The 26327-nt window shown below is 31.3% G+C and overlaps 1 protein-coding gene and 1 non-coding gene across 2 annotated transcripts in view; both read right to left on the bottom strand.

Annotated features, from left to right (window-relative positions):
• Window positions 1-694: 694 nt before the first annotated feature.
• Window positions 695-26327, bottom strand: part of Smp_065290 (putative calcium/calmodulin-dependent protein kinase) — a gene marked incomplete at both ends in the record, with an annotated part of 42991 nt that continues 17358 nt past the window's right edge. The window contains 5 exons of the mRNA XM_018796081.1: window positions 695-1024; window positions 2200-2369; window positions 4735-4847; window positions 7063-7150; window positions 20656-20782. Coding sequence (XP_018650329.1) covers window positions 695-1024; window positions 2200-2369; window positions 4735-4847; window positions 7063-7150; window positions 20656-20782 — 828 coding nt within the window. The remainder of the gene's footprint in view (window positions 1025-2199; window positions 2370-4734; window positions 4848-7062; window positions 7151-20655; window positions 20783-26327) is intronic.
• Smp_tRNA_01871_Gln_TTG.1.1 lies at window positions 23140-23206 on the bottom strand. Its single transcript has one exon. It is a non-coding gene (tRNA).

Below are 26327 nucleotides of genomic sequence, written 5' to 3'. Positions count from 1 at the left end.
AAAAAACCAAAAACAAAGTAGATAAATAAATATCTGTTATATGCATATATGCATATATACATATAGATCTAGATGTGGTTGGAACGTTTAAGCAGTAAGCAGTTAACTGTATTCCACAGTATATTAACTAATTGTTCTCCAATTTTCTTTATGTCTAGTTTCTTCTCTTTCAAGTCATTGTAAGAAAGTATATATGTGTTCATTTACTAATGAGAATAAAATGGCGCCATTTGTGTAATGTGCTAATTTGACTTAAGAATAACAAAAATGGAAAGATACTCCAATGAAATGCAAATTAACAAATGGAATTTTAAATTAGTTTTACAAGTTCTTTGTAGTATATATATATATATATCTATATTTGTTCCTCAGCAGGAATGAAATAGAAACGAATAGGTATAAAAAATCAATTAGAGTAATAATTCATTTCAAAGATGATGTAGGCTGAGGAACTATACATACATATGATTAGAAATGTAAAGATACAATGTAATTATGAAATAAGGAAAAAAGGAGGAAAACAAATGTTACCCAAGACGAAGGGGTTAAGTGAAAATTTAACTAGGAACTCACAGATATTCTCATCACAAATAAACATATTTACATAAAGATCCATTTTTAATTTACGATTGAGAACATTGATTCCCAAGGAGTTTCACAATCATAATTTATTGGTATTTAAATATAATCCATATTAAGTTGTATTGTTATCATTTTTTTCAACATTTTCAATCTCATCAGTTACATTGTTAAATGAAAATGATTTAATTTCAGGAGGATGAGTTGGTGAAGATAATGATGATGGTGATGAACTAGATGTTTGTAATTTAGGTGGTAATTTATCTTGTTTATCAATAGAATTTGATTTTAATTGTTGACATTGTATTTCTGTTAGTTTATCTTCATCAAATGTGAATGTAGATAATGAATCAGCGGAATTAGTTGATTTTTCTACTGTTGAATTACTTTTATTTAATTGAAGACGACGTAATAAATGAAGTACTGTTGTTGCATTATAAGCTTTCTGGATGAAATTCAAATAAAAAAGAACAGATATGCACAGAACTAGTTCAATAATTAAAGTAGAATTTTCTCTATAAACCATTAATATAACTGATGTATTGAGTAGAACTAATTACTATAAATTAATTTTCGAAGTAAACAATGTAGAAAATGAACGCTACACAAAGTTGTATTAGGAGTCATTAGTAGATAAAAAAGATCATCTTCAAATTTGTGAAGACGTTCGAGACATAACTGATAAGAATCTGCATACTAGACAGTTTTGTTTTAATTTACCCTAATAGTAGTTATCATCAGTTAGATAAATGGATAAGTAATCAACCAAAAGAAGACAGAAATGAGGAAACTATTTCTACAAACAATATAATCTCTAGTTATTGAGCATACGGCGATCGATATTTAGCCGATGCCTCAGAGAGGCTGAACTAAGATTCGAAAGTCAATGAAGGTATCTAAAATGGAATTTGAAAATGTTCTATAGCTTTCCTGTTCATAAATGATAATCATACCAAAAACGATCATTTAAAATATACCGTGCTATGTTTAGTTATGCTATGCAAATTAAATACAATGTTGGTATCAAACGCTGTCAATTTATGTTAATAAATGCACCTAAGTGGCAAACAGATGAATTCGTTGCTTAGGCTTACATAACAGTGATCAAGTAATTAATTGGTCATGATTAATTTATGTTGCAAAATTTCTAATTATGATTTCATAGGTAATTTGTCAAGCTAGAAACGTATAGACATATTTCAACTTTATAAAATCAGAACCTCATATTATGTAGATGACACAGTAACAAGGAGTTTCACATTCGAAATAGAAAATTAAAAAAAGAAAGATATAGTCGCTTTCACAAATATACATTTCACTTCTTAATATGAAGCATTATAATCACGTTGCTCTTCATCTAATGAAATAAGTTTTGATGTTAGTTGGTTTTAGGCAAAGATCAATTAGGTTCTGACCCTAGATTTTATGTTAATTGGTAATTATTCGTAATGTTTATCCCTGAAGCAAACAATCAAAAACATAATGCTGTTTACTTTACTAAAAACCCTTAATAAATCAAGCGTGAATATAAATAAACCGAAAATACTTAAAGTGTTGTTATTTATCAAAATATATATGACGAAATTAAAGTTTACTTTATAATAAAAATCGAAGACTTACTTTCCATCGTTTTACTGCTAAGAAATTTTTACGTATCTGTTCACTGACAAAAGGATAAAGATCCCTATCAAGTGCTGTATTACTAGCTATCCATGGATGTTCTAAAGCTTGTACACAACTATAACGCTTTTTTGGATCCTTTTGGAGTAGATGACTAATAAAATCTTTGGCTGAAAAACAAAAAGAATTAAAACTTGTTTTTTTCATGAAGTCCAGAAGATATCTGTTAAGCGTTATGTTAATTGATAAATCAGTTGAATGGCAAACTTGCTAGCAGACTATGTTCTGAAGATAGAAGTGAGGGAGAATTAGCCACAGTTAGATATTATTTTGTGTGACAACAAAATGTAGGCAAAGCTATAAGAAAAGAATTGGATTATGCTATCGTTCAAAACAAAGATACTTATCATTCCAAAACTTGGCTTCAAGAGTGGAGAGATAGATTGACTTTTTCAATTAGGGAAATAATAAAATGGACGGCCGAGATTGTCTTTCTGTATAAAATAGAGTGCTCAGTACGATATTTAATTGTGGATGAATTCTCGACTTATGTTACTTCTATTCTACCTATCAGTATACAAGTACAGAAATTGAAAGGACAGAAATGAAGTGTTATATCCCGATAAGAATAATGAATGGTATATTTTCGGATCTATTTATGCACAAATACTATGCGTATATTTTTATCGTATAATTGGTAAATAACTAAACTATTCCTATTCATGTTCCTCTCATTATACGCTTTATTTTGACCCATAGACTATCACTATACGATTTACCATTCTGGAGTTATACCCAGTCTATTAATTATTGTCTCCCACATCCACAGTCACATTTGGCTTAATCTTAAACAAATGTTGTTTCCTATTTTATGGTACGATGTGGTCTGTTTGGTTGGTATATAAACCCAGTATATCTGAAATAAATGATTCATATTGCAGATGTTGTTATTGGTGTTCTGGACTTAACTGGCTGGGCTACGCAGGGAGAAGGACCGACAAGTACCCCAGATTGCTCGTACAGGTTTCATGTGTCATTGATCCGATCGATAAAACACTGTACTCTAATTGGCGGCATCGTCACGTTATACATTGACAGGACACAAGTCATAACATGAAGTTAAGTGTCCAAACCTTTGAAGACATTCCACAAGAGAACAGATTAAAAATACACAATGTCTTCATTAAAGTAAGCGCTTGTCACTTTCTCAGCAGTGAATATGATGATGACCTTTTAAATCTCTTAGAATAGCCAGTAAACCAACCCTTTCAAACTCATTACACTTTGCTGAAGCCGTTGCAATAAATAGATCTACACTAAATTTGTGTATACGAAGAAATATAGTTAGTAGTCTTGTACAACCTTGGTGACCTCGTTTAAATGAGTTCGTTACATAATATCTTTTTCCATGATCTTAATCATTATTTTTTTTGTTTTTCATTTGACTTAGTCAATTTTTAAGTATTGAGTAAACTATGACAAAAATTTTCGAATTGAGAAATTTTGTTTCCATGGTCTCTTTAGTCTTTTTTTCTTTGGATTATTCATGTATTTAAGCTATAAATAAGCACATGTTTGAACAGTTATTAAGTCTTTCACAATTATTTTGTCTTGTAGCTTCATAATTACATCTCAAACTCAATTTTATTTAATACTTGTCTAATACAAAGTATGTATATTTATTGTATTTTTATTGACTAATGCTACTGTTGCTAGGTTGTAAGCAGCTGAGGAGTACCTACGAGACGAATGAATTTTTATTATTCAGCAAAGACCATTGTTCTTTTTTAATTCAGATTTGTTATTCAATTTTGCAACTGTTAGTTAAGTAATATCCCATTTGTATATTTTTATTACTCAAAAGCTAGATTCACCTGTTTAACATGTTTGTTTCAGACTTTTGAAAGTTTGCTACTGTTTGAACTAGAATTTATATAATGAACTAAATTCACAATCAACCAATAAGAGCGTGGAACTGTGTACTAGATCAGTTTGGTTCTAAACTGACAATAGACTACTATATGTTTCAACAAAAATTTCATTAGATTGGATGGCCGTGCAAAAATGGTTACGAAAATTGAGTATAACTTCATTTTACGTTGTACATTACTGCACAGCTAGTTCATATTATAGACATTTGAATGCTATCTACAGACTGTCTGTATATTGATGCATTCATCTTGTTTATGAAAAATAAACTGCTGGATAAACGATGTTCGAGTGAGAACAAACAAATATAGGTATGATAAAGTACAAAGAAAGTGTCAAACTACGAAATCTTCTGATGTTTATCTGACACAATCGCCTTTTTTTTGTCTTGATTGAGCAAAAGTTATAGTAATCTGCCCATCTAAAAATTGTAGTCACATTAATCATCCTAACTTTGAAGAACTACGGCATTGTTTTCCTTTCCTTGCTCATGTAAACTACTAATACTTAATGTATTGTGAATTTAATAAGTACTACTTTACATAGTCTAATTAGGTATAATGGAAGAAAAAAAGAAATAAACTAAAAGTCTATTTCTAGAATTACCTGAGTCAGAAATATTATCCCAATACGGTGAATCAAATTCATATTCTGCCATTCGTATTTGACGAAATAATTCATGATCATTTTCATCATAGAAAGGTGGATATCCACATAATCTAACATTTTATAGTTTAATTTGTATAAGTTCAATTTTGATACAATATAGAAAAAAGGTGAACTAATATTAGAATAAGATTTAATTGGTGTATTTCACGAAAAAACGGATAATTAAATTGATTAGACGTAAACGAGATACACACATTTATGCCAAGATTTTCAACAGTTACACTTTCAACGAATCTCATGATTGTCTTTGTCATGATAAAAATCTATTCGTTCCACTCTTGTTTAGAGAGACGTTACTTGCAAAGTGTTCTTAACGAAAAATCCTTCAGACTGTAGGATTTTTGTAAGCACTGAACTACGTATTTTGAGTTAAACTCAATGAAAGTATACTTGATTTACTCAGATGTATTTATGATCAATATAGTGGAACAGTAAAGTTAAGTATCGATTAGCTTCTTTTCTGATTCATGCCAGATAAATCCGTAAGTTCTGTTGCCTTAAGAACTGTATTTAAAAAATTACAGAGAACTAATGAAAGTAACAACTACTTTTAAGGAACGGTGTTGGTTACGCAAACATGAGATGTAAGATCTGTATTTAACTATATGCTTTACAGTTAACTTAACAGAATTCTTCCTACAGAGTCCATCAGCTGAGAAGGGTCTTATGCCTCAACAAGAAAGTATAATAAAATTTAAGAGTGACACAAAATGAGCTTCCTGATTAGGAGAGGGGTTAAATTACACCAGAGATAAGGGCTATTATTTGTGATAATTATCGTTGTTCCAAGAAAATTCGCTTTATCTCTACAATTTTTCTATGATTTACATGATGCAATTTCTACTTTACTACTGATTATTACCAATTATAATCTATTTTTTATTGACTCTTCAATTATTCATATTCATAAATAATGACTTGTGTCAATTGTGTTTCAAGCTAAGTAGACGTTCATAATTTCCTCAATAATGTTTTGTTTATTTATTCCACTTATCAATCAGTTTTCATTATTTATTAATATTCGTAGCTTAGTTATCACCGTATCTAATGTACATAAGACCATCACAAGATTCAAATAATTTATTTCTATATGTAAATAAGTACTTAGTAAAAAAAATAATTACACAATACGGCAGAGGTCAGACAGCTTAGCATTTTCTTCTGAATCTTAACAAACTGATGTAAATAATAGACAATTATCAGAAGACAGTTTCGTACGGATTTTAGTAATTTAATGGTTGAATTCATGAGTCAATTGAAGCTAGACGGTGGTGCAATTTCGTGAATTAGTTGAAGTTAGACATTAACACCGTTGGATGTCGACTCAGTCGTCTATAGCTTAAGCGTTTGCGCGCGAGGCTGATAGGTCCTGGATTCGAATCTCACAGGGCGAGATCGTGAGTGTACACTGCTGAGGCGTCCCATATTAGGACGAAACGGTCGTTTAGTGCTTCCAAGTTTTGAATGGTGGTCTAATGTTGATCAATTCATAATTTATTTTCACCAGCGCTACTCCTCGTCATTTCCTGGATAGTAGATGCGATGTTCATGCTCTAAAATTGTTGAAAATAATCAATACCCAAAACAATTCCGAATATACTACGTTATGTCGAAGCCATCGCAATTAAATAGTTTAAACCAAGCATATGTATTTTAAAGAAAACAGTTGTAAGTCTCTCACTACCTGGTAGCTTGTGTTTTTCATTGTTCATTTACGTAACATCTTATTTTATACTCTCAAAAACAGGTTCCTTTTTCATTCTCGGGTCTTTCTGAGCTTCACACATCTTTCTCAGTCAATCTATCAAATTTTATGTTTGTAATCATGTAAATTTAACGCCAATTTTCATTCCCTAGAAATTTGTCTCGATGTGTTCTAAAGTTTTCACGCTTAACAACATAAATATCCAACTTACAATTTCATAATATTTCCATGCTGGCTGTTGTTATTCTACGAATCTTTAATAATATGATAAGAAGTATGTACATTGGTTAAAAATAACTATTATTATTGTCTCTAAATTGTAAGCAGCTGACGAAAATCCACGAAATAAATGGAATCACCTTATTCTGTTACATTCGTTGTTCTTGAATTATTCATATTTATCAGTAGGAAAAATTGTACAAAAAGTTAATATCATGCTAACTAAATACCAATGATCACTAATCTGAAACTAGGAGATTTACTGCTTGGAAACATGGGAATATATAACTAATCATCAAAAAATGTTTTAATGCAACTCTAACAATTAAAAAAAAACTTACAAAATGTATGCAATCACACCAATAGCCCAACAGTCTACTTCTTTGCCATAACCGGAACTGCCTTCATTAACACTAAGAACTTCAGGAGCTAGACAAATTAAATTTGAGGAAACATTGTAGTTGCACATTATCAAAGCATTCTGTATAAATTATGATAACCCATAGTGGAATTTTCCGTACTGTCAAACAGTGGAATCTAGGATGAGCATTCCGCTTTATTTGGGAATCGTCAGGTAGATATACCGGAACTCGTGTTGATGTTCATAAAAGAACCTTAACCCAGTTTCTCAAGCTTTAAACTAGGTGCGTTATATGCTTATTTACTGAGCACAGATAGTCACTGGCTTATGCAACGAGGATGAATTTTTATTCATCTGTTAGGGTTTGAATCTTCTCACCGTTGATTTTAAGAACTGCAATTTATCAGTCACTGTCACAAGCAGTATGTGACTGCCAGAAGTTCTTAACATCAACCATCGAAGGACTCAAAACCTTAGAAAAAGATTACGACTAATTTGTTGTCTTGCTGTGGTTTTATGAACTGTTTCAAGCTAGTGAGAAACACTGAATATTTCGTGACATTCTTTTTATAACTTATGCACATAATTGAACCATGATTTCTCGTCGTTTAAATAGTATGGACAGCAGTTTCATGAAATAAGTGAGTGGTTTTATATTTTATTTGATTCTTTTTGAATATTCTGTCATTTCAAATTAGGTCAGAGTCTAATATTCCTATGATATGAATGGAAGGGTTTTTAGTTGTTTTTGACCTGGAGAAATGAGTTTAACAAATAATGGTTTCGTGACTTTATATAAAGTGTTTTTCAATAAATAATTAAACAGAAAGTATTCTTGGTAGTATCTACAAAATCTACCACTTGAAATTAGAAAACTAAATGCCAACGGTGTTAAAGGTGGAAAGTTATTAATCTTATATTAGAAGTTATTAAAACAACTTATTCAATTTTAATAAAGTCGGATGGTGGTTTGGAGAGGAGTTCAAGATAAGCATTTCTTCCGATTTAAGACAGGTTAATTGGACGTATCTCCAATCCAAAGTTGATAATGACACTGGGAGTAAAGATTATCAACAACGAGATACAAACCACTACAAATTAGTTAATATACTTAAACTATAACATGAAGTGAATACTTCACTTAATAAAAATAGAAGCTAAGATTCGAAAGAAACCCCAAATGTTCATAACAATGTATGACACACCTATTCATTCTTACGAAACTATACAACGGAGTAGAAAATGAAAAAGATAACACACTAACTGTATTGTTGTGAATACTGTATATGGAGAACTGTAATTTATACATAAATCAAATTTTTATAACTGAAAATACATTCAATTTTATCATAGAAGATAAGTGTTTTATTACACAGAGATATGAAGTATATTACAAATTCAGAATAAACATGGATTTAAATGAACTATAGATAACATAATAATTTAAGCCGAGTAAACTGATCATTTACTCATTATTCATAACAATCGTTTGCATAAATGAAATATTACATTTAATGATAACATACAAAATGAAACATTAATCTCATTATAAGCAAAGAATGGATAGTGGCTAGCAGTGGAATCAAGGACGCGCGTTTCGTCTTATTTGGGACTCGTCAGCTGAATGTACATGCATCTCAGAGTGGATAATTCGGTGGCGTTTGAAGCGAAAGGGACTGGATTCGAGTTTCAGAGTGAACATCAACTCTGAGATACAGGTAAATTGAGCTGACGGGTCCCAAATAAGACGAAACGAGCGTCATAGATTCCACTACTAGCCACTATCCATCTTTGCTTATAATGCTTGTGAATTAAGGCAATACACACAGTATGTACATACGACCAATAAGAGATTGATCAATTGTAGTCCTAAACATCAATGGGAAGATCCAAACAAACAATACCAATTGATCTCATTTCCTATTCAAATATAAGAAAGTATTTTATTTGATCAAATAATAGATCAAAATAAAATCATCATAAGTTATTCATCATTATGAAAATAACTAAAAATTACGATGAATGTAGTCAGGTCACATGAACAGTTCCTTTGATAATGTACATGTAAGTATATTACTGAATTTTAAAATGTATCTATGTATATATGTATAAACTAATTTATGTAATGTAATCTCAATGACATGATAGATAATATATTACTTTATATTGAGAATAAGTAATTTGATAGATATACTTAATCAACTCGAAAATTACTAATCTTAACATAAGAATATATATACATATGGAAAACTATGCAAATGTCTTTTTAGTGAATATTTTTATTTCCTCTAATTGTTAATCATAGGTCATATTTCTTTTCTCTACCAACGTAGAATAAGATCAAAAAGAAATGAAATAAATTACCATTTCAAAAGAATTAATGATATATGCAAATCATATTAAAGTATTACAATCATAAATTTCATTAACTATAGTTTATAATAACAATGTTGATGATCATCGAATTATCATTATAAACTACATGAATGTAAAGCGAAACAACATATATTTGGTTGAAGTATTAATTTATTTATTTAAACACATAAATATTGGTACAAACGGGCACCAGATACATTTGCGCCGCACAAATCTCATTTGATTTGTGTGAGGGCTGTGATACTGACCAGGTGCCCAAACTGAAGCAGGTGGTGTTCCTAAGGGACCACACCCCGAGCCTTTGACCTTAAGGTCTGATCCACAAGAAAGTGGAACATCGTAAGAAGATGCAGTCCCATGGTAGCCGGTGACCAACGATTGATTCATACGCCATTTGTTCCCTCAGGATCCTAGAGCCCATGTGCACCATTGGTTTGGAATCAGGGTTTTCCAACTGACCTAGGTGAACTTCCCGTGTCCACCAACCCGGTTAAAGAGCCCGACATTGGCTTTTCATCCTTTCAACTTCGTAAGCAACACCCGTGGTGTGAGAAGGCAGTGAATAGGACTGTATACGCTGTATACGCGTGCCCATGTGAGAGCATTTCGAGAGGCGGACTCTCCCCAATCTCGGACGTACTAGGGCATACTTTCTATAATGGATGAATGTGTTGAAATAACAATCATTTATATCTGAAAATGTTTTTGATAGAATGTTATACTTATAATCAAATAGCTATAATTTCTGATAGTCGTGTTTTTAGTGATTCTTGATTTTCCCAGTTTCTTGTACCTAATATCATCATATAATGAAGAAATGAATGTAGACTATATATTGTGAATATATTTATGTGCAATATTTCTAGCTTTCATAGTTCGATAAGATATTTCTTATCTTTTCACAAAGCAGTTATTACACAATAAACAATATCATGTTATTTAACCAGTGATGTAATATGGTCACATAAATCAATAATATAATAAACTCTGTTTATTGGTAAAAACTGTGGGGAAAAGCTCTGAATTTAATTTTTATGTTAATTAATGTTTATCATCAAGACATATCTATAGTCTTAAATGAACTTGTGTCCACTTCAAAGATTGAAACTCGAGTCACATTGAGTCTTAGTCAGTACCGTTCCAACTGTGCTATGCAGGCGCTCAGCAAAGCTGTTTGGTACTTAGGAAGTTGACAATGATTACTCTGTACTAACCAACTGACGGAGTAGAATTATTTTTTCCTTAAGTTACACTTAAGAAAGCATTAATATGTTATGAGAAACAAAAGATCGGAAAAAATCGTTTTCAGCTATTTCCTCTTTATTAATTGCATAACAAAGATTTTTGTATATAAAACGTTTAAAACAAAAAATATACACTTCATTTAACACCATTTCATTAGCAAATGTATAATGTCAACTTAATTTAGCATGGATTGATAAATTCTTCTTCATTTTATAAGTTAAACATCTAGATATCACCCTATAATAGGAATGACTACTTCATTAACGTTAAAGTTATCAGAAGAAAAAAAACATTTACAATCCTTTCAAACTGTGTACTGTTGAAAAAAACATTAAATGTTTGTATGATAAACGTCTACGTTTAATAAAGTCATTCTAACACCCAACTGAGATTAGATAAGAAATGATTTCTTGAAGAAACTTCCTTTCTGAATAGTTCAATCGCTTTTTATTTGTATAACGTATATATTTATAAAAAAAAATAAGAACAGAGAAAAACATTGCATTCCAAATAAGTATTCTTGTTTTGAAGATAATGTGCATCATGGATTATATTTATCCAGATAATTATTGAAAACGTGAAGAGAACTAGATAGATATATTACGATAAACTAAAATTACTTATTAACGTATGATTATAAACTGGCAAAAGATTAAGCTCAAGACTATCAGGTCTTATGGAGATATTCAAACTATGATACAGTCATTGATGCGAAAATCTGAATAATCTCAAGTGAAGTCAAAATAAATGTTTAGTGCTCCCCAGTTTTCAATGAATCTCTAACTAAAGTCGGTTGTTTATGATGTAAACTATCGTCGAATTGGACAGTCACCTTATATATATATATATATATATATATATATATCGCCTTATTATTTTTAGTCGTACACAGACCAAATCACGACACTACGGATCATCGGTCGAATAAAAATCGTCACCATACATCAACTTCTTTGATTATGAGAAAGCATTTGACAGTATATGTAGGAAAACCTTATGGAAACTTCTTCGACATTATGGTGTACGTGAGAAGATCGTCAACATCATACGGAATTCATACGATAGACTACACCGCAAAGTGGTGCATGCAGGACACCTGACAGATACAGTTCCAGTAAGGAGCAGAGTCAGGCACGGTTGCTTACTCCTGCCCTTCTTCTTTCTTCTGGTCGTCGACTTGATTGTGAAGACCTTGACATTTGAGGGAAAGCACAGAATAAAATGGATAAATGACCTTGCCCTTTTGTCCCATACACACGAACAAATGCAGATGAAGGCAACAAATGTAGCAGCAGTCTCTGCATCAATAGGCCTTAACATACACAAAGGAAAAAGCCAGATCCTCAAATACAATACGGAGAAGCTCTAGAAGATGTGGATTCTTTCACGTAACTGGGAAACATCGTTGATGAAAAATCAAAAAACAATTCAAGTTAAGAATTAGATTATTATTATTATTATTATTATATTAGCTATTCATTTCATTGATCTGCTATTAACTGAAGTTGGACTTTCAAATACCATCTTTTTGCATTATAATCCCTTGACAATTTCAATGAATAACTAATGGTTAACTGTAGATTTGGAATTACGCACAATACTATGCTCGTTTCAGTTTGTTTACTTTTAACCTTTGAAAAATATTGTCTTAAATAAACAGAATAAACTCTTATAAACTATATAGTGTTGTATATTTTCATATTAATTGATTTATTCTTTACACAATCAAATAATATTATTATTTCCAGATGAATATATCGAATATAGATTAGTGTAAGACATCAATTAGGGATAATATATTTGTAAAATCTCAGCGAATGATTTTGAAGTAAATCCAACGTTTCGCCTGGAAATCTGATCCAAGATTTTTCAAGGAAATATAATCAAACATCAAACATCTGATATAGATTAATGTAGTTAACCCTATTATATAAATGAATTGGTTAAATGATCTTTTTAATATATATCCTGTATAATCAATTGTGTTTGAAATGTAATAATTAAGTAAATAACATTATTTCCATGTCAGATACATGTAATGAAAACATAAAAATGAAGTGATTTCATTCATGATTGCTGAAGGAAATAAAACTACACTTGAATAGACAACACATGTATTCATCAAGCTGGGTTTAATTAAAGATTGGAGAAAAATCAAGGTGAAAATATGCAAAAAAACGTCAGACTTACAAAATTAATTTACTAACGGAGCAGTTTCGCTCAACAACAAATGTCTTGTTTTTAATTCTAATAACAAAAATATCGAGATATTTATTATTGTCAAAACTCTTAAAAATTACTACAATCTCCACAAAACCCCTTTTTGATAATAATCATAATGTGCTCACTAGTAAATGACTTCAAAAGGTATTTCCTGGAGTTCTAGTGAGAAGCCATGACCAGTGGGATTTAACCGAGTCTGTTGTGAAATAGTGACTCACTAAAGACAGTGATGGACTGTGGCGCAATTTCATGGATTGGTTGAAATTAGGCATTAATACTATTGGGCGCCGGCTCAGTGGTCTAGAGGTTAAGCGTTTGTGTGCGAGACCGGCAGGTCCTGGGTTCGGATCTCGCGTGTGGGTGCGCACTGCTGAGGAGTCCCATACTAGGACGAAACGGCCGTCCAGTGCTTCCAGATTTTTAATGGTGGTCTAGCTTACATCGACTCATGAATTCAACTGTTAAAATTACAACAATCTCCACAAAACCTTTTTCACATATTTCTAATTAGTTTGAGGTTAAAGGGTCTATATATATTCAGTATAATTGAAAAACAACACCCATCATTATTTAATAAAACATATTCTTTCCTTCTACTAATTTCACAACTTCAATTTAGTATGGTGGATAAAATTAAAAGTGATAAATTAATACACCGATTAGATTAATATTCTATTCCAATTTTTTTTATATACTAATATATAAATCCTTGACCTAAACAAAAAAACAAACAAGTCAACAAAGTGATCAATAACTTTAGTACAAAAAAAAATCAAATGGGAAACAATATATGTATAGACAGATAATATTTGGGTGTGGATTAAAAATGAACTAATTATGTTTTTTTTCCCATTATTCTATCAAAAATACACTGAGAGATGGATAACAAACCTTGATTCATTCAAGATTTCCATTTTACAAATTTTTGAAAAACGTTTACAGACTTTGATAAGAAGAAAAGTACTTAATCACTGAAAGATAGAATTTTCTAAATGTCGCTAACAGATTAAACTCAGCTTTAACATTAGGATGATCAATGTTAAATATTTAAGTGAAGTTAACTTTCAAGTCATTGTATTTTTGTGTACATTGTTCAAATCAATAAGGAAAGAGACAACAGTGACCAAGGTAACTGAAACAGCACTATTTAAATATCTTGTTTAAGTAAAAAAAAATTTATTGTGCAGACAATAACTCAGAGAATCAAAAGAATATATCATCTTATAAATGTTTAATTTCTGGAGAATATTTGTAGCTTAGGAAGATGGTTTGACTAGTGCCAAGTTATTTAAATCAAATGATTTGGTTGTAGAGTTTTCATTGTTGTTTTAAATAACATCGTCTGTAAACAAAATATGATCAAAAATTGTTTCAGCTATTTAACACGATTTTGACTTGTGAATGTTTCTTTCTCAATTAATATATCTTATACAAATCCTAAGTATCTTTCATTTAGACAAATAACATATCTATTAAACAGCATCTGGTGAAAACATAAAAAATCAGTGCTATTGTAGTGTGGTCTACTTATATCCATATAAGTAGTAAATGATGTGGGTCAGACATAGAATGTATTTTGGCAGAAGACCGATAACGAAAGAACTGAAATGATGCGCAATTGGTGGGAAAATGCATGAACAATGAAATTAGAGAAGATGAACTGATATTCACAGAAGGAACAGTGAAGATTGAGACAATTGATTGTTAATTTGCAAATTAACTGTTCATTTTATGGTTATCAGAATTTAGTGAGATAGTCTGTAATTTTTGCCTAATACATTCGATTGTACCCAACCGGTGTTTTGTTCACTACACTACGAATGTATTGGCAAAACTTCAGGTGGAGATTTTTCGACTTTTTCAAATATCCTTTTTGGTCAGACCAGTGCGTAGATACTGATTTACTTTAACTGATTGAGAGTAATATTATGATTCATGAATTATCATTATGTCTTGACAGACAATTATTGTTCCATGTTTCAGGTTCTATTCAAACGATCAAACCGGTACACAAACTTTTTTGAAATACCTTGTGATGAATCATGCCCTTAAATTTTTAACTCCAAACATGACAATATAGTGATTTGATCCAACCATTTAAAGAGTCATCGCAGGTGTTAAAGTATGATATCATAACACGTAAGACTTTATAAATACATATATCACTGACTAACTATTCCCTCTAAAAAAATGTTTGTTAATTAGACATGACGTGAACCAATCATTTCGCTGTAATTAGAACATAAACAGTATTATTAATATTATGTGATTGGTCCATGCTTAAATCTAAAGATCGCAAGTTTGAACTCCAACCCTCGTCACCTACTTGTTTCAAAGTTCGAAGGTTATCAGTAGTTTACATAAAGATGATAAAGTAAATCAAAGTTGAGAACATGAGCTTGTACCTGACAATTGAACTACTCTCTAATATGATCAATTATCAGTCATAACCAGTTGAAAATGATAAAGATTTCCTTTCTTCAAATAGAAAGAAATACAGAATGAGATAAAATTGTTATGAATTAAATGATTACAAATTCCAAACAAATAGAATCTCTTTAATGTGTACACATATCAAAAATTGTTAGTGATGAAATGTGGAATAGATAAGAAAAGTAAAATAAAAAAACAAAAAACAAGAATACCTTCAATATTTTTCATAGTTGAAATCATGGGTCGATTGAAGCTAGACCAACATGAAAAACCTGGAAGTACTGGATGGCCATTTCGTTCTATTATGGGACTCCTCGGCAGTGTGCATCCACGATCCCACCTGGCGAGATTCGAACCCAGAACCTACCAGTCTCGCTGTCCAGTGCTTCCAGTTTTTTCATGGTGGTCTAGCTTTAATTGACTCATCATTTCAACTATGAAAAATACAGAAATCTCCACAAAACCCTTTCTGAATATCTTCAATGTTTAAATGATTTCCCGTTATCATAAATCAATTTAAGTGTTACATAACGATCTATACAGTTTCAAACAAACATTAGATAATAATGTATAAATATATATATACGTGTAAGATGTTTTCCTTCTGATATAGTAGAAACACGAAAAATTCCGCAAATTAATATTCTTACTAAAAATTTATGAAGTTTGAATGTTTAAAAAAATGTGCATAAAATTAAGGATTTGTGTTATGACTTTATAAAAAAATAATAGGACGTATGCTAATTCGTCATTGATTTCATGTCCGACTTTTATCACGTGCATTATCTACCAATCGAAATACGACTTTTCCGATCTTAATACTGTGACAAATCAATAACGTTCAACTGCTATGAGCAGTCTAGCGTCCTTTTTGGTCCCTTGTCCATATAGCCCTTCCAATTGAGTCCAAAACACCAATTACAGCTTCAACTATGCGAATCTGTGCGAATCATTTATTTCAAATATAGTCGGTTTATATAGCAGACAGACAGACTGCATCACATCATAAAATAGAAAATAATATTTATACAGGATCAAGCCAAATGTGGCTGTGAACATGGAATACAATAATCAATAAACTGAATATAACTTAGGAACAGTAATTCGTATAATAATAATCCATAAGTCAAAATGAAGCTTGTAATGAGATGAATATAGATAAACACAATTTAGTTACTCAATAGTTAAACAATAAGAATATACATGGAATAATCGTCCATTAATAGGTCTCGGAAATTACCCATACTTATGTCTTCGCTGGGATATAACAATTTGAAAGTGATTATTATAATATTAAAAGTATTGCAAATGTCAAGTTAAATGATCAGTTGGAAAGTCACGAGAATCGAACTATGATGTTAAGATTGAAGTAGAATAGACGTTATGTTTGTTTTTACATTTATTACAAGAGAGAAATTTTTCATAGAAAATTATAAAGTTTAAGTACAATCTAAAAGCTTAGCAATAATTGACTTCTCAAATGTTTTACACTTTAGAATCTATTATTTCTATTATGTAACTTGCTTTATGGACTTACATGCAAAAATGAACTTATGCTATTATAGACGTTCTAAGGAAAATACTATAAATAATGAGTATTTTAATATTCATTTATCTTTAAATACTTTCATTATATTCAGTTGGTATTGTAACTAAGTGTATAAAGAGATGGCGTTTGAAGCGGAAGGTACTGGGTTCAAATCCCAGAGTGAACATTAACTCTGTGATGCAGGTACATCAAGCTGACGAGTCCCAAATAGGACGAAACGCGAGTCTTGCATCCCACTGCCAGCCAATATCTATCTTTGCTTATGGTTTCCACCCACGATAATTTAATAATATCTGTGCTTACAAACTAATAGACTTGGATTTTTATTGTATTTGTTATAGTTTGAAGCACTGCATATATGTATCGGATTCCTATTTCGTTTTAACTATAATAAAAATATCCTACTTTTGATAAGGTATATATACATATATATGTATATACAGCTTATGGAATAATACAATTGCAAAGTCATTTATGCATCTTTTCAACATGTTAAATATCAAAGGAACTACAAATACAAGTTATTTTCGAAGAGGAAAAAACTTGTAATTACCTATCTGAACAATTAAACATTAAATTTTTTTTATAATACTTCACTGTTTCTACATTAAACAATTCTACTACGTTCTTTGTTAATTAATTTGTTTTTCTGTACAAAGGGTTGCTTCTTCGTTAACATACAAAAAGGAAGCATATACATATGTAGATAGATAGATAGATTAAATTGTATATGAGAAAAGGAACTAATCCAACAACATTTAAAAATAAAAACGATAATGTTTTGCTAATAGTTTCATCTTGCCTCTTTTTTGATAATTTTATTCTTTTTAGGCTTTCTAAGGTGAAAAAAAAATTTGAGTTTTATCTTGCTTACAAAGGAAATGTTTATTCATCAAACATAACATGGAATACAGAATAAATTGAAAACTAATAAATGAATAAGATGACGCAGAAAGGGGGTGATGGTAGTAGAAACACTACAAAAATCGAAAGATGGAAAATAAGGAGAAACTTTGATGATAAGAACAATAACAAAATACAGAAGAAACAAAGCTACTTAATAACTACTGTCAAATGAAGGACTGTTTTTTTTCTTATCTCTCCTTTGCTCTACTTTTTTGTTTTGTTACAAACAAACATGAGTAAACAGAAAAAAAAAACAACGAAAAAGAAATTTTGATCTAATTTAGTCTGAGAATCATCTTATCAGTTTTACAAAAAAATTATTGTAGGGAAAAGAAAGACACGTAAAGTAATACATCTTGAAGAATATTTTTAAATTAAAAAAAACGACATCATTTGCATGATTTCAATCGATCAATAGAAAAGTTTAGTTCTCATCTGTAGAACTAGAAGATAAAATATAATTGGTGTGTAAGTTAGCATTCGTTTTATAAAACTAAATTAGGAAATCGACATTTATTTGATGACGTATTCAAGTCTAAATTAACTGTGGAAATAGAATGATGTTAGAGTCTGTGAAGTAACTTCTACGGCGGCAGTTCACTTTTGTTTGCCTACTTTAGGATTACAAAAGCTTGAATAGTAAGCAACAACTTAAAATGTAAAAAAACAAAAAACTAAGAAATTTATAGAATATCGTTTTCGAAAAGATGGAATACTTACGTTCACATAAATAGACATTCTAAATTTTATGATTAATATCATGCAATGAAACAGTATGAACTGAGACAGGATATGTCGTCGCCATATTCAAGATGACAATAGTGATCAACTAATTTTTATGAACTATATATTATCGTATTATTACTATAGAACTGAATAAACGACTGTAATAAAGTATGACTGAAGGTCGAAATAATCAGATTAATTTTTAATTTATACTAAGTAAAAACTAAACAATGATTTGAAGGAATCAGGGAAAAGAAGTGGGAATGATGATGTAAATAAAATAATGAAATATAAATTTTATCAGTATATTAACTATAAAGTCATACACATTCTGATTAAAAAGAATCTAAAAAAATGCAATTTAACTATCTTGATAGATAGTTCTTTGTGTCGTTAGAACACTGTGTGATATTGAAATAGTTACTTATAATCAGTGAGTTTATGAATTATAGCTAACTGACTTCAAGAGATATTTCCTGTAGTTCTAGTGAGAAGCAGTGACCAGTGGAGTTCAACCAGGTCTGTTGTGAGATATCAATTCACTGAAGACGTTGGTGATCGGTTGCTCAATTCCGTGGATTGGTTGAAGTTAGACATTAACACCGTTGGATGCCGGCCGGCTCAGTGGTTTAGTGGTTGAGCGCTCGCGCGCGAGACTGTTAGGTCCCGGGTTTGAATCTCGCGAGGCGGGATTGTGGATGCGCACTGCTGAGGAGTCCCATACTAGGACAAGACCGCCGTCCAGTGCTTCCAGGTTTTTCATGGTGGTCTAGCTTCAATTGACTCATGATGTCAACTATAAGATATTGTTTATGTTATTTCTAATCTCTGTATAATTGACAGAGCAAAATTAGAAATTTCCAATTTCTTGTCAATATTATTATCATTGTAATGGATAGTTAAGAATTTGACTTAAACTTTCTTCCGTTTAAAAATTTAAGAAAACAACACTAAAAATTAAATTAGCTTATTAACCTTCATTGATTAAAAAGCGGTTCTATATATATGTGATCACCGTAAGTCTATGTTAGTTAGGATCCCAGCACAGTGAACCTGAAGTTTTTAGGGAGTTGATGCTTCCAGTATTTTTTTAACTGTCGTCACGGTCTAACATTGCTACTGGCCTGTTCAAACCATACGTGACATATATATATATATATATATATATATATATTTGGGGACAGAAAAACTAGCCGGTTATTTTACGGGCTACCGTTATTACCCCCTCAAAAGAAGTGAAGAAATGCAATCTCACAAAAAAAACACTTCAAGAACAGTTAACTATAACAAAACACTTGAATCTGAGAGTTAGAGCAAAAACTTACTCTACAAATAAAATCTAGAATATCAATAAAAATAGTCGAATGAATGAAGTGGATGAATATTAAATTAAGTAGTTTTGTGAATGCAGAAAAATAGAAAACTATACTCGAATTCAAGGAGATCTTGACAACAGCATAAGTTCTTGTTTCAGACATAGGACTTTATTAGATCAAGTTAGCTGAATACAAATATAGTACACTGTAATACTAAACATTAAAAAACTCAAGTATGAAAATGAATAGTGTAGGTCGACTGAGTACTTATTTTTCTAAAGTATGTGTAAGTACCTTAGGAACAGCTATTGATTATAGGACATAGTTTACCAATAAACACTACTACATAATATAAATTATGTTCTCAAACTATGATTTGTTTGTAAACGATTGAATTTTATTTTTCAAATCCATGGAACGTGAATGATATATATACAACTTAACATTGTAGTTTATTTATAATCAGCATAATCAGAATACAAACACTTTTAAGCAGCATTAATAAGATGTAGGTTGGATTTACTAGATGAGATCTTTAACAAACTGGTTCAAGCAAATAGACGATATATTGTACTGTGAGTATAGCAAGCAAAAAAACGACAAATGAATATTCAACCAAGAAGATATCCTTAACTGTATCGTTTTAATTCAATAATTACAACATAAGCATAATTATAGATACATCAAAAAATAAATACTATATTCAAAGTTTTCTGAAATGAGTCGAAAAAAATGAAGTGAATAACTTTTAACGAAATGATCATGACAAAAATCGCTAATTAACTATATTTCAACTTACCAACATAACCTGGTGTACCACAGGCTGTAGCCATGATGGACTCATTGTTTTCTATTTTCGACAAACCAAAATCACTAACCATTATTTTACTATCATCAGCTGGACTAAAGTAGAGTAGATTTTCCGGCTAAATGATTAGTAATATATCATAAAGAAGAAAAATAATAAACAGTTATCATTATAGTTTCATAACACTGATTAATATCACATGTTAAAGTAACTAATCAGAATTTTAGTTATAACTTTTATCTGTAATAAGGCTACTATTTCTTCTTTATCCTGGTGTCCTCGACTTGACCAATTAAACATCCGACCTGCACCGTTAACCTTGAATCAACATAAGTTATACTCCTATTTGTCTAAAATACTCAAACTTTTATCTGTCCTTTACGTCGAGTCCAAACAAGAGTCAAAAGCTGGCTTCTGTTACACTAAATTAGACCATGGCTCAAAACGCATGCAATAATATACTTAAAATCCTTGACCACACAGCACACCAAGAATAAATCATACTTGAACAAACAATTATATCATAAACGATAGAGAATGAAACAACAGAACATAATTAACTAGTAATAAGTAAGAAACACTAAAACGTATAACAGTGGTTAATCGATCTGTTGTATGCTTAACATAAGAGATATAGAAATGTAACAATACAGTTATCCACAAAACAAATAATAGTCCCGAAAATAGTCGCGAAACTTTCAACTTTTCTAATATTCGTCCTGTCATAACAGTTAGTGAATTGTAAATTTAATCAACGATGCAAACAAAATTAAAATAGATTTGCATTGACAGCAGTTTTTTTTAATAAAAACGATAGAAAAAGTGTAGATAAAATGAAGTCAATGTATAGTAACTGAACTGCTAAGTGATTTAGCTGGTTGTTTTCATCATTCATCATTTTATAATGTAAACAAAAAGCAAACAGTTTTTAATAAATATTATTTCATCTGATTAAAGAGCAATAGATGTTATAGTGAGATATTTTCCTCTACTCAATGAATACCATTGGATAAACTTGTTGATATAAATACATCTTAAGGTCAGTCAGTCACAACATTGCTGCTACCTTGACGTGGTGGTCGGGCTTGCCTATCGTGATGAACCAATCGAGCTATACTAGCTGGAACAATCGTTCCTCAAGGTCCTACCATGCCAGACGGGTCGGTTGAAGAGCGGTAAGACTAAAAGCAGCAAACCCAAGGTCCGAAGGCGAAGTCGTACTGCTGACTGTACAGAGGTGTGAAAGCAGTAGAGTGTTTTCTTCTGACAACCAACATAACAACGATGCTGTCTTCCCACAATGAGGGATGGGGTTAGAAAAGGTCGACCCTAAAAATGCACACCTCGCCTTATCCCACGGATTTCCGTCTCCGGCGGTAAGGTCCTTTGAAGAACGGAGCTAACACGTCAAAAATCCCCCACAAGAAGGCCGTGCGTGACCGGCCTCAAGCAGTTGTCCCTTGGGCACTGCGATCACGCTCCCAGGTCGTTAAGACCAACACTAATCCAACTTCCTTTTCAGGTTCCTCAAGAAATACCCTTCCACGGTGTGGGCGGCCGGGAAGTGATATTAGCCCTCACACCCGTAAAATCTTGAGGTGTTTTTATATAGCTTGGCTGTAGACAAACAGTTATTATATACTATGATGAATTTATTTCACTTTTCAAGGACATTAGAAATCTTTACACAAATAATAAAATAGGTGTGTAAACACTTTAAATATGATTCCGAAATGTTAGTCTTTATTTTAGTCAGTGGCTACATATAAGATAAGTTGCTACTTTACAGTCTTTTTCTTTCTGAAGTACGTTTTATACTTTCATTCGAAACCAGTAGTTGTGTTAGGATAAATGTCAGGAGAATTAAATGAGTTTGCAGATTATTGATACAACGGATAAAAGAGCAGAATAATCTTTTATCACATGACCCTGATTATTATTTTTGACCAGTTATTTTTTATCTATTGCCTAGGATAGAGTTCGATGGAGAATACTGGTGAGCGGCCTATGCTCCTCCGCGGGGGGTAATAGGCGTAAGTAAATAAGTAGTGTCTGATAATTTTCCACACAAATGATACATTTCACTTTTAGTTAGTTGTCCTGTCTTCTGAAATTTGTTCAGTTCAAAATTCGGGATAGATTCTATGACTAGAATTATTAGTATGGGAATCACGGTGATTCTTGTATTTTATTTTATATTTCTTGATTTTACTTCACAATAAGACATCGTGACAGTTCGTTTATAGATGTTTTTCTTATCAACTTAAAGACTGAATTTGTGACAACTTCCGAATTATACCTGGTGACGTTTTTTCATGAAACAATAATCGTTGAAACATTCTTCAAGTTACAACAACCTTGAATTAAAATAGGATGAGCAAAGATGGATATTAGCTAGCAGTGGAATCCAGGACGCGCGCTTCGTCCTATCTGGGACTCGTCAGCTGGATTTACTTGCATATCAGAGTTGATTTCCACTCTGGGACTCGAACCCAGTATCTTTCGCTTCAAACGCCATCGCGTTATCCACTTAGCTACTGAGTCCTGATAGCCACTTGCTTTTGCAATGGGGTGAAGTTAAAATTCACTTGGTATTACTTATTTGAATCTTCTAATTGATGTTTAGGATTGCAACTGGTCAGTCCTGGATTCCACTGCTAGCCACTATCCATCACTGCTTATAATGCTTGTGAAATAAACCTATATCGAGGCAATACGCATAGTATGCACATATGCCAATAAGAGACTGACCAGTTGCAGTTCTAAACATCAATTGGAAGATTCAAACAAGTAATACCAAGTGAATTTAAAATAGAATGAGTTTAAAACTCCTAAAGTTATCCTTGGTGCTTATTATTTTGTTTTTCAAAAAAAGAGGAACATGATCGATAATCGATTTTGTCACACGATTTCGATCTTTTCTCTTTTTTTTCTTCATTTTAATCGTTTTCACTTATATTAGAAATCATTATTGGTTTATAGATAGCGTGTCAATTATTTAGTACTCATTTACTATTCTCTTATTCGATATATATGGATAGCTTTTGTTTACCAAAGTTATTGACACAAATATGACCTAATGTTTTTTTTTCATTATAGTTAAGTTCATTGTTTATTTTTGTCTGTATATAAACTTGTAATTTATGGCCCTAAACTTAATAATATTTTATCTAGTTAAAAGCTTTTTTTACTTCCTTAACATGTTTTACTTCTTCATTGGTTTCCAGTCAATTTAATTACAGGAAACACGGAATATTAACTGAATAGTTGAATGATATTATGCTGATCATGTAAGATTTAAATATTCTATACTTGTATTCATGTGGAGTCATAGGGGTGCAATTTGTGAAATACTTGATTACAATGAAATAGTCATCTATTTATCTTTGTTTTTTTTATATCCAGAAGAGTTAAGTAACTAAACTATTCCTATTCATGTTCCTCTCATTATAAGCGTTATTTTGACCTATGAACTATTATTATACGATTTACCATTCTTGAGTTATACCCAGTCTGTTAATTATTGTCTCCCACATTCACAGTCACATTTGGCTTAATCTTAAACAAATGTTGTTTCCTATTTTATGGTACGGTGTGGTCTGTTTGGTTGGTATATAAACCCAGTATGTCTGAAATAAATGATTCATATTGCAGATGTTGTTATTGGTGTTCTGGACTTAGCTGGCTGAGCTGGGCAGAAAGCTGGACCGATAAGGAATCTAGACTACTCCTATGGTGTTACGCGTCATTGGGTCGATCGATAATTCACTGCCCTCTAATTGACGGTATTATCACGCCATATGTACACACGTCATAACACTTTTTATCAGTTAAATTATAGTAACAAAAGCTTTACTTTAAACTGGAAAAAATTCTTTACAAATCACCTTATTAAATATTTATGTTTCTGTCATTAAAATGAACAGCTTGACAATTCAGATTGAACAAAATGAGAACTAATATCACTGAAATTCTGAACCGACCAATTTTAGATCAGCATTGAAAACCTGAAAGCACTGGATGGCCTTCTAGTTCTGGTGTGGGATGTGCATTGCCGCGAAGTCCTATACTAGGACGAAAAGGCCTTCCAGTGCTTCCAGGTTTTCAATGGTAATCTAATATCGATCGGCTCATTATTTCAATGAAATTCAACAATCTCCAGAATCTCAAACTGAAAACTAATTGTCGGATTGCATTATTGCATATTATTATTAGGTTTTATTAGTCAATATAAATGATCTAAACATATGAATAAATGATTTACTTGTCCAACAGCTACATATAAATAGTTTTAATAAGCAAAAGAATAAGTGTAACCTACATAGTTGTTTTATTCACTATTGCTTTTATTGTTTCCTGTTTTTGAAAGAAAATGAATTAAGTTCACTCTAATAATCTTATCATTCTATTCAAAGACTGAACATGTTTACCAATCCATCGTAAACCTTTATAAATAAAGTAAACTATAAGTATAAAACTGTTTATTTGTACAGTATTCGAGAAATGGTTGTCTTATTAGTGAAAAATAGATTTAGAAAAATTTATCTAAACTGTTCAGTGGTTAATTGTGTTTTCATTAATGAATGGTTTACAGTGAGAAGGAAAGTGATAAAATTAATTAAGTTTCAAAAAATGATTCAACTGACAACAGAAAAGTTGATTAATAATAGTTGATAAAAGTTTTGTATCATAGTGCACATGAGTTCTATGGAAGAAAATCAGCTAACAGAGTAACAAATACAACTTTATTGATGTGTCAGTAAAGATAGGTTCGTAGACAGAGTGAAATATGAAACATTACTCTGAATCTTAAAAATCTTACATCAAACCGTTCTTTTATTAAAAATAAGTAGTTAAATATTGTTATTGAACAGTAACATGCCTAAATAATGGAGGTAAAACGTTCTAAAATTGGTAAACCGAAATTAAAGAAGATACTAGCATTCATGTGGTCAATAAATTTATTCTAACTGATTCAGTCTACGACCTGAATAAAATGTCTAATACACACAATTCTGTTGGTAATCTACGTTATTTACTACGAGATGCACTTTCTATACAGTTGAATGTTAACTTCATGGTTAAAGCATTGGTGTCTCAATCACTAGGTCTCATTTTCGAACCTGCACAAGATTTATTTCATTTGACCAGACGAGTAATATTATTAACTTTTACATAGCCAACGTCGCCGAGTGAATAAACCTGTACTTAGTATATAAGCTACATTAAATTTTACTGTAGTAAATGACATTGGTGTTTAATGTTTCAACTGTAAGGTTTTTTAATCATTTTCAATGTTTTTCGTAATTTCAATGGTGTTAGAAATGCAAATTACATCTATGGAAAAATAAAGTATTGTTTAAACATGAGCTTATTCGTCGTCATGGCTGTGGTGATGGTAGTAGTGTTTAAATCAAAACGGTCATAGATTTATTTAGTATTGTTTGTTTGAATCTTCCCATCGATGTGTTAAAACTGCAACTTGTCAGTCTCTAATTGGTATATGTGCATACTGTGTGTATTGCCTCGATAAAGTCTTAATTCACAAGCATTATAAGCAGTGATGGATAGTGGCTAGCAGTGGAATCCAGGACGCGCGTTTCGTCCTATTTGGGACTCGTCAGCCGGATGTACCTGCATCTCAGAGTTGATGTTCACTCTGG

The sequence above is a fragment of the Schistosoma mansoni genome, chromosome 2, assembly GCF_000237925.1.
Source record: "Schistosoma mansoni strain Puerto Rico chromosome 2, complete genome".
NCBI lineage: Eukaryota > Metazoa > Platyhelminthes > Trematoda > Strigeidida > Schistosomatidae > Schistosoma > Schistosoma mansoni.
This window is presented reverse-complemented; position numbering and strand designations above follow the sequence as displayed.